General features: G+C 31.0%; 1 protein-coding gene across 1 annotated transcript; it reads right to left on the bottom strand.

Annotated features, from left to right (window-relative positions):
* Positions 1-3,742: 3,742 nt before the first annotated feature.
* Positions 3,743-8,578, bottom strand: LOC145845262 (far upstream element-binding protein 3-like). The gene is made up of 11 exons (XM_082952688.1): positions 8,510-8,578; positions 8,205-8,251; positions 7,927-8,056; positions 7,331-7,541; positions 7,086-7,190; positions 6,798-6,890; positions 6,406-6,670; positions 6,093-6,308; positions 5,696-5,935; positions 5,419-5,484; positions 3,743-5,064 (listed from the first exon to the last, which is right to left on the bottom strand). Exons 1-11 carry the CDS (start codon positions 8,554-8,556, stop codon positions 4,889-4,891), a joined length of 1,596 nt encoding a protein of 531 aa, XP_082808814.1. The 5' UTR covers positions 8,557-8,578; the 3' UTR covers positions 3,743-4,888.
* Between the last annotated feature and the right edge of the window lie 1,529 nt (positions 8,579-10,107).

Raw genomic sequence — 10,107 nt, 5'->3', positions numbered from 1 at the left:
TGAACTTTACTTTGCAGTTTAATCGTTTTTTAATCTTGTTGAAGAATCAAACCGAGAAAAATTAAATGTTGATATAAAAGTATCATGTGGAAATCTGCTTTAATATAAAAAAAGTTTAAATTGCTACTTGTGAAAATAAAAAAAGCTTGCTTTACATATACTTACTTTTAACTTACAGCACTTCCAATTTCAAACTGTCACGTTACAGTAAAAGTATTTATCGAATAGACTCTCGTAAACTTTAGTTAGAGTTTGGCATGACAATTAAGCTTCAATCAAAAATATTTAAAGCTGATTGTAAGATGAGCGCTAGCTAAAATGAAACTAATGTTTTGTTTATTTTCTATTGTTATTGTTTTCTAATGAGTTTAACATTTATTATTGAAAATTTTACAAAGTTATACAAGCGAATGTGTTAACATAAGTCATGTTTTGTTTTAACAACGTTTTTAATAAAAATTACTTTTTCTAATTTTTCTTCTTTTTTACAAGGGGAGTAAAGGCTCCTGTTATAATTTTATTTTTAATCGTATCAATACATATTCAAATATATTTACATTATAATAAACAAATGCTATTACAAAACAGTAAACACATAACTAGTTTACATGTATTTTTTATTTAGTGTTTCAAAGAAAGCTGAATGATATTTTCTAATGCACAGTAGTTAATATTTTATTAAATATAGAACAGCTATCTAAGATTAGTTTAAAACTGGTTTATAACTTTGCATAGTTTTTAATTTAATATATTTCCGTTATAAATAGTTTTGTACAAATAATTTAAAAGTTATCATAGTTAAAAATTGATTACACTGAAAAGATCATTTTAAAAATGCCTTTATTGTCTTAGCACAGATATATTTGATAAATGTGTGAGTGTGTTCAAGTTTGAATAATCACCTTATTTTATATATATATAGATAGATATACATATACATATAAAAAAAAGTTTATTACAAGATGTAAAAACTTGCAGAACTCGAGTTTTGTGCCTACGCACTCCTCGACTGCAAAACAAGTTTAGAATTTAAAAGACGTAATTCTAAAACTGTTAAAAATCATGCAATCTGTTATATATATATATATTTATATATATACATATATATAATTTATTGAAATGACGATTCTAAAAATTCTGGAACATATGTTTCATAAAGACAAAAAGGATTGTCTCTAATCTTCAGATTCAACTGGCTGAAGATTAGAGACAATCTTTTTTGTCTTTATGAAACATGTGTTCCAGCATTTTTAAAATCGTCATTTCAATAAATTATTTAAAAGCCCTTCAAGTTGGCTCAGTAGAAGGTGTTCAAGTTTGAACATTAACCTTATTTTCTATACATATATATATATATATAGACTAGGTAGTATGTATCTATCTATTAAACTTTTTACTTAGGCAGAACTTTGTGTGTTAATTGCTTATATTTTTCATTTTTAAAGTAGTGCACAAGGCACAAACAAGTGTTTGCTTTTATTGAAACTGAAAACAACTTAATAATAGAAACTATTACTATCATTTTTGCACTTTTTATAACCCAATTTTAGTTTTTATTCAAAACCCTACTGGTATGATACGTTTTATAATTGAGGTTTAATAAAACTTTTACACGACTAAATTTCGGTTGTAAGCACCTTTTCGCTTGTGAAAACCTTACTGAAATAAAAAGGTTGTTCTTAATAAGTCTCAATTATATGTTTAACTTTCAACCCAGAAACTAAATCCTCTTTAAAAAAATTTTTTTTCTGATTAAAAACAAATAGTTTTGTTGCACTTTTTTATAAAAATTCTAAGGTTGAACTGTACTTCGCTCCCTTTCGGCTCCTGCTAGCAGCATTCCCTATATTAACTAATTTTGTAAAGCTTCTCAATTTTTTCAAAAGCAAAGCACCCGCCGAAGTCTATGTTGAAGAAAACCGGCTTGTTGTGCCCAAAGTTTTGCCACATCTTGACCACCGACTAAAGAAGTTACTTAGCCGTACTGTAGAACATTGAAAAAGTATACAACGACTAGCTTGTTTGATTTATTTAAATTCAATAAATTTTGTAAACCTACATGAGAATAAATATTGGTGTACATAATTTCTAAACTTTTGACAACAGGAAGGCATGTATAAATGTTTGCAAACTTACAATACACATCAACAACAGTATATAAAAGTGTCTTACATTGTCGATTTAAATATGCTTGGTGATTTACATGTGTGTCTGTTCAGGGAGCTTTTTGTTACAATCCAAGTGTGTTATTTAATAAAACATACACGTTTCGTTTAAAAACGGTAATTGTTGCTTTTTTCAACGAACTGGAACCGGATAAACTTCAAAAATCAAGGTGTAGATCTTAGTAAAAAAACGCTGGGTAAGGATCTTTGATTCGGTAGATCACTGGTTGATTATTCAATTGAAGTGTATATAAGAATGAATAAAGAAGACATTTAAACCGTGAAAAAACCAAAAATATACAAAGACAAACATTAAACTGTTCAGCCAACCAATTGCAAGATTCACATCTTCAGAACACTGTACAAAACAAGTTTGAATATGTATATACTAGCTAAAATTCTACCTTCTATTTAATTTTTCTAAATTTAATAGGTAAGGAAATATTTTACAAATTTTTAGGTGTCTAAAAATCTTGGGTTGTAAATAGAAAAGCCAGTTTTCAGTTTATTCTGATTAGCTTAATCTGGAAAACAAATCTATGGTGGTGTGTATATTAAAACCATAAAAAACTTATTTTAAACAATTTAGTATAAGTTCTTCATTGAAAAGCAATATTTAGCTTAAGATTTTTTTTTTTGAAGACTTGCGATAAATAACACTAAGAGCTCAGGGAGAGAACGTTCAAAATAGAGGAAGTTAAGTAGAGTAAAACAGCAAAGTTCAAATTTCCACTGCAAAAAATAAACGTATTAAATACAAATAATTAAAAAAATAATTTGGTTGAGATTTATTGTCAATGACAAAATGTAAGAAACGATATAGATTGAAGAAAAGCAAATTAAAAGAGTTCTTTTAAAGATAAATTTTTCAAAAGATCAAAACTTTCAACTGAAGATTATAAACCAGAATTGGAAAGCTATTAGTGATTTACCGGATCTTAATGCGAAAATATATAATGTTATAAATAAATTCTTCTAATACAAAACATCTGCATTTCTTAAAGCTAACAATATTTTTTTCTGTACAGACACTAGTAAACCACCAAGCAGAAACTAATCCAAACTTGATTTTCAAAAAGGTTCCTACCTAGTTCAAGTTGCACTGGAGCTCAGATTTAAGATCTGGCAATTTTTATAATAGGCTTGACCGGATCTTTGTTAGAATAGTATTGTTACTAGTTTGTCATTCAATTCGAATAATTCACTTTGACGTACAAGATTTATTTATATAGTAAAATATGAAAATTCATTATTTTGAGTGCACTTCAATCCAGCTACGCGGTTTTTTTTTTCATTTTTTGCTAATATTATTCTCTTATTTATTAATTATTATTAACTGAATTTATAAGTTCAATATTTACTTAGAAATTTATTTTATTTTGGAGATAACTTTTACGTTATTCTGTATAGTTTTTCAGTTGATTTCTAAAACATATTCTAAGTTCCTTAGCCTTATTTGCACCATAAATATTGTTACAAATCCTATAACAGTTATCATAAATAGATTCTTAATTTTTTTTGCTGTATGTTTTGTTAAGTTTTCAATCCGCAATAACAAACTAGATGTGTTACCAGTTAAAATTTATTGACAATTATATACAACATGTTCATATAAGAAATCACCAAAATTTGTGTAAACTTCGTCGGGAGAAATCACAATTCATGCCATGTCTGCGACCGCTAGAAATAAAACTTTTGCGGAGTTGGGAGCCGGTTGCAAATAAAATCACGGTAATTGCAGAGTTTTATACTTTAAAATATATCACAAGTTCGCTCAAAAATTATTATTACGATAAACAACATCACGTCGACACACTTTTAATCAAAAAAAAAAAAACCTTTCCTAGCGCGCACTATATATATACGAGAGTTCTAATATTGAGAAACGAAAAATAATTTTGCAAAATAACAAATGCGAAAAAATTAAGCGTCAAAATTCCAATAAAAATACATAAGCGTCAATTTATAAAAAACAACTTTAAACAACAGAAACTAGCTATTAAATTTGTAGATCGACTGAAAACTGTTCTAGCTTGACTTTAATTAAAAAATCAACCCACTTTAGCATTTGTGTGTCTAATACAAGAGTAAATGTCAACAAATTCACATTAAAAAAATTATAAACGCTAAATTATCGTACACGCAAAACTAACACTAAAATTTCAACCAATGATTGTTTTTTCATTGAAACTCGGAACAAAAAACACAATTTAAAATATATAAAAAGCTAAATTTTCACAACTTTGAATTTCCTAACGATACTTTTTATTATGTGCGCTTCAATCAACGAAAAAATGCAAACGAAATAAAATAATTTGCAATCGGCTCCCATCTCGGTTTTTGGACCCAAAAAAAAAACAGATGTTTTTTTCTGATTTTTTTTCGTGCCCCCATTCTAGCGGCCGCGGACACGAGTGTTTGTACTCAATATAAAACGACATTTAAAATTTAAGAGATGAACGAAACAAGTCCAATGAAACGGCGGTAAGTATAAATGTATAAAAATATGCGCGCGTTAGTATTGCCTTTAAAACGTCGCTTAAAAACAAAACTGTTATTTGGTCTTGACACCACGAACAGACGCATAAAATCGAAACATCGAGAACACATTGACTATATAAGAGGGCAAGTAAAACTAAACCGCGGGTAATTTATAATAGAGAGAGAGAGTTTAAAAGGTACGCGCGCCGTGCAAAAACAAAACAACAAATTTTTATTTTTATTTATTGCTGCGGTGGCTGCTGAACGCCGAACTGCTGCTGCTGTAGCGCCAACTGGCGGTAGTATTCCTGCCACTGGGCCGTGTAGTCGGTCTGCCCTGGTTGCCCGGGTTGCGGTTGCGCTGGTTGCTGAGGAGCCCTGTTGTCTCCGCCCGCCATCATCCTTGCTGCTTCTTGAACTGTTAATAATATTTTGTAAACATTATGGTGATTGCAACATTATTAATTACTAATATAAAGACCTTACTAAACACAGGGTTGCCACTCGTTTTTTCAAAAAAAATTCCAGGTTTTCCAAATTTCTTCCAGGTTTTAAATATTTAAATTCCAGGTTTTTCCAGGTTAAGTGGCAACCCTGTAACTGTTGACATTATTGGCCACAATTAAACGGTACCATCTTTTCTCATCAAGGAAAAGTTATTCTTGTCACGGAAAAATACTTAAAACTTTCCTAACATTAATCTGTCTAGGTGGCAACCATGTTACTACAAAACTTTTGGACAAATATTTAACCTCAAATAATAACAAATTACCTTGTCCGGTACTTTTGAAGTATTCAGCCCACTGTTTGGAGTAGTCGACCTGAGGCGCTGCAGCTGCTAAATAGTTATTTTTTTTAATATAATATTTCAATAAAATTTATCTTAAGAGATACTTCATTGAATTACAACACAGATTTGCCAATTTTGTTTTTAGCACTTTTTCTAATTTATAAAATCACACCTGGTCAATCATCAAACTGCTTAATAAAATTTTTATTAACAATATTTTGTATTCAAAACATTGACAAACATAATAAATTCAACTTACGGTTGGGTTGAGCGGTCGGAGCCCACTGTGGTGTCTGCTGCTGCGGTTGTTGGAAACCTCCGTTGAACTGACCAAACTGACCGGTCGACATGGCAACGGTCGGCTGGGGTTGCTGGAACTGACCCCCGAACTGCTGGGTAGAGAAGCTGTTGCTGCTGTTTCCGTGGTTACCGCCCCCCATGTTGCCATCAACCTTTTCCTGGATCAGCTGGCGGCACATCTTGATTTGCTCCGGTGTACCTTCATATTTATTGACGTTTCAAATTTGTTTCAAACAATTCAAACAAGATAGATGACGGTTTTTTTTTTTAAGTAATTCGTACAAGATAGATCTATTGAAATTTTGTTTGAACTAATTTAATTTTAATTAGACTCCAGTCTATTGAACAAAACCCACCTTTAATGTTGAAGATTTTGTAGTTGGGGTCGCTGTTTGGTGGTGGGTCCTTGACGATCTGTGCTCTGGCGCCGGACTGGGCGTTGATCTGCTTGATTGTCTCGCCTCCCTTTCCGATGACGAGTCCGGTCCTGTTAGCAGGCACGAGGTGCTCCTCGGTGATCTGGTTGCCCATGTTTCCCTGCATGTTCGGCGCCTCCCAATGGCCGAAGTTTCCTGGATGAAATCATTTTTACGCACTTCAACTCACATATGATTTTTTTATTACTTTAGAGACAGGTTTTACTTTGTGTACAAAACTTATTCAACAAACCTCCGTAGTTGCCGCCGCTGTTCCCGTCCCGCTCCTGCACCTGGTTGATCAGGTCCTGGATCCTTCTCACCGCCTGCTCCACCCCTTCCTTCGCCCCGCTGATCGTGCACTCCCGCTCCGGCGCGTGCTGGTCCTCCGGCTTGAACTGCACCCTGGTCATCGTCTGGCCCTGGATCTGGTTGATCATCTCGCCGCCTTTGCCGATGACCACGCCCACGGCGTTCTTCGGCACTTGGATCTTCATCACGTTGTCGCCGAACCCGCCCTGAACATTAGACAAAATTTAGGAAAAAATATAAATATTGAATATAGCTGATTTAATGTTTAATTGAGCTAAATAGGGTTTGTATTAATTTTGTTGTTATTTTTGTTATCAGTTATACGAAACCAACGCTCATTCCGTTGTTGTTGTTTCCCCTTCCGGTTTGTCCTTGCACCTGGGCATCTCTCTGCTGCAGCATCTGAGTGATGGCGTTCACCGCGTTCTGTATGTAATATTATTTGTTATAAACATGTGCAAGCAATTATATTGCAGCAAAACCTTGAATTTTTATTTTTAAAACTTAACTTTGGAGTAGGTAAAAGCAACTGTTTTTGTTCATTCACAGCTAAAATTAACAGAATTAAATTTAAATACCAAGTTATTTTTTAAACTTATCAAGACAACTGAGTATGCAAACCTGAACTTTCTGCTTCTCTCCGGAGATCCTGAGAGGTTTCGGCATGCCGTGGCACTCAACAGTGTCTTGAATGAGCAGCATCTTAACTTGAAGGCTGGTTTGCAGCTGAATTATTCATTAATTCAATTTTATAAGGTCTTTAATAACTAGTTAAGACTTTTTATAAAACAATTATTAAACATTACTTTTGTTATTAACATTTTTAAATATTATTAAAGTTTAAAATTTCAAACACAATTTCATACCATTTTAATGGTCTCTCCTCCCTTGCCGATGACCAGTCCGCACCTCTCGGCGGGAATCGACATCTCGATGGTTTCTTCTCCCTGCTGCGGCGGCTGCTGCCCGTCGCCCATGCCGCCCATTCCCCCGGCGAAACTCGGCTGGATGGACCCGTTGGTCATGCCGTTGGCCTTGGAGCGAGCCACTATCTCGTCCAGCATGTTCTTGCACACTCTGTTTGAATACAAATAACAATGTTTAAAATTTCAAATGCCAGCTTTGTTTCCTTGAAAAAATTCCAAATTTAAAACTATGTTTAACAGTAAGATTTCCAAGATTTTTTTATCATGTGCAAACTTTGTTTAAGAGTAAGTAAATAAAATGAGTTAGGCTAAATATAGAAAAAAAAGCTTTTAAACAAAAAATTGTTAAGTGCTTTTTGAAACAACTTCAAACTGTTTTTTGGGGATTATCTCCATTCTACTATTTTGATTAATTAAGTTTTAGAAAACTTGTCATTTATGTAAAATTTTCTGAGAATGCTCACGACCAAGGAGAGAATAATAACAGCACATAGTGATCATGCAATTAATTTTTTCTAAATCTATACAAAACTCACTCAATTTGTTCTTGGGTGCCTGACAGGGTGCAAGGCCTCTCCTTGGTGCCGGGAATGCTCTGCGTGATCTGAATCCTGCATCCGGTTTCTCTCTGCATCTTCATTATGTTCTCGCCTCCCCTTCCGATGACTGTTGAAATTTAATAAAATTAAATCTACATTTCAAATTATATTTGTTGGAAAAATAATTTTGTACAATTTTTTTTTATAATCAGGTTCAATATAAATATATTTGATGCATTTTTATACTTATAATAACTGGTTAAATGTCAACTTACTTAATCCAACCATATCATCGGGAAGCCTGATTGTTTCACTGAGAGTTCTGTTTATAACATTTTATCTAATTAGTTACTTTATTACTAACTTTTAATTGAATTGAGTTTAACCACAAAACAAAAATGATGTTTAAGGTGCAACTTCAACTCTAATTTAGTATGATTCAATAAACGTTTACTAAAAGTACTAGAATTTTATCTAGTATAAATCAGTAATCAGAAAACACAAAAGTATTTCTTTTAACTAGTTTTAGTTCATAGACAAATTATAAAAATTAAATAAAAACAGATAAATATACACTCACCCACTGTTTTGCATATTGAAATTGTTAGCTTGATCTCCAGCAAACATTTTACAAATTATTTAATTCAACTGCAAAATAAAAGTTATATGTTCAGATGCTTAGAAAGAGAATTTAAAAATTACTTTTAATAATTTTAAAAACATAAAGCTTTAATTTCTAAATATTAGCTTTACTAAAAAAAATAACACGTTGATAAACTTTTCTTTTATAGAAATTTGTAAACATTGAACCATTACCAAAAAAAATAACAAGTACTAATTTTAAAACTATTTAACAAAAAATGTCATTTTATGCTGTAAGGGTCAAAGTGTATAGAATATAATGTGTTGCAAGCTTGTTTCTTAAAGCTTTGTTGACAATAACAATTGGATTTAAACATACATATATTAGAGTTGCCAGTACTTATGTCAAATAAGCCTTCAATTACATCAAACCAGCCTGTAATTACTTTAAAATTATAAAAAGGGAGTTAAAAACAAAAGTGAAATGTTGCTTCTTAATTAACCTTACTATTAATTAAGCTATTTCCTATAACTCATAGTAATATATAAAAATTAAGTATCTAGAAAAAAATCAAATTCAAAAACTAAAGCTAAAATTTTGTTACAAAAATACTTCATACATGGCTGAATTTTTGAAAAAATCTGAAAACTCAAACCAAAGTTAGCAGGATTTTTTTTTTCTGAAATGTCTAAATAATTGGAGTCGTCCTGAGTAGTCTAAGTGTGTGGCAACCCTGATTTGTGTTAAGATTTTTTTTATAGATTTTGATAAGTTTGTTTAGTGTACTGTAAATTATAACGTATTTTACTAAGAATAAATATTTATAAGCCAATAAATTTTGATGGTAAATTATTTATTTAAATATATATATTTCAACTACCTTTCATCAGGTAAACTAAATTTTCTTTAATCTTAAGTAATTACAAGACTAACAGCAATTCATCATGAATTTTTCCAGTTTAAAAATTAGTTAAGAAGTAAAAAAAAATATTCAACAAGTTAACTTTAACAGAGTTGCAAATGTGTTAGTCAAAAAAAAACTATCCTGAGAGACCACAAAATGTCCTGAGCCAGAGTTTTATCAAATCCTTGAAATATTTTTTTCAACTAAACAAAATCAAAAAAATCAGGTTATTCAACAAAATTAATTATAAAACAACAAAATACTAATACTAAATGAAACAAATCTCATTTAAAATATAGAAAACACCTGAGATATGGCCTGTTGTGTAATCTTTAAAAATTAACTAAACTGGCCGGAGTCATCCTGAGATTTTCATAAATTTTAAAATATTATTATCCTGGGGAGTGTATTGAGTATCTTGAGTATGTGGTAACCCTGTTTAAATATATATCCAAATATGTTCTTTTGTGTGCATTTTATTCTAGTTTTTTTTAACAAATTATTACTAGTTTTAAATATTAAAAATTGTCATTTCATGTTAAGTATGTTTAAAAAGAAGAAAAATATGCATAATTACAGAAAAATTTAGTAGTAAATTTCAAATAAATTTTGAAAATATTTCCATAAGATTATGTAGGAATCAAACACATTTAAATCAAAATTCATATAATTTAATAATATATTTAGATTT

The sequence above is a fragment of the Thalia democratica genome, chromosome 9 (genome assembly GCF_965202585.1).
Source record: "Thalia democratica chromosome 9, ktThaDemo2.hap1.1, whole genome shotgun sequence".
In the NCBI taxonomy this organism is placed as follows: Eukaryota; Metazoa; Chordata; class Thaliacea; order Salpida; family Salpidae; genus Thalia; species Thalia democratica.
The sequence above is the reverse complement of the archived record's forward strand: the minus strand, read 5'-3'. Positions and strand labels throughout refer to the sequence as shown.

Coding starts and splice junctions, on each gene's coding strand:
- LOC145845262 (XM_082952688.1), bottom strand. CDS start 8,556: ATGTTTGCTGGAGATCAAGCTAACAATTTCAATATGCAAAACAGTGG. Junction 7,191..7,330: donor GAGGAGAGACCATTAAAATG/GTATGAAATTGT, acceptor TGAATAATTCAG/CTGCAAACCAGCCTTCAAGT. Junction 6,891..7,085: donor GAGAGAAGCAGAAAGTTCAG/GTTTGCATACTC, acceptor TATTACATACAG/AACGCGGTGAACGCCATCAC.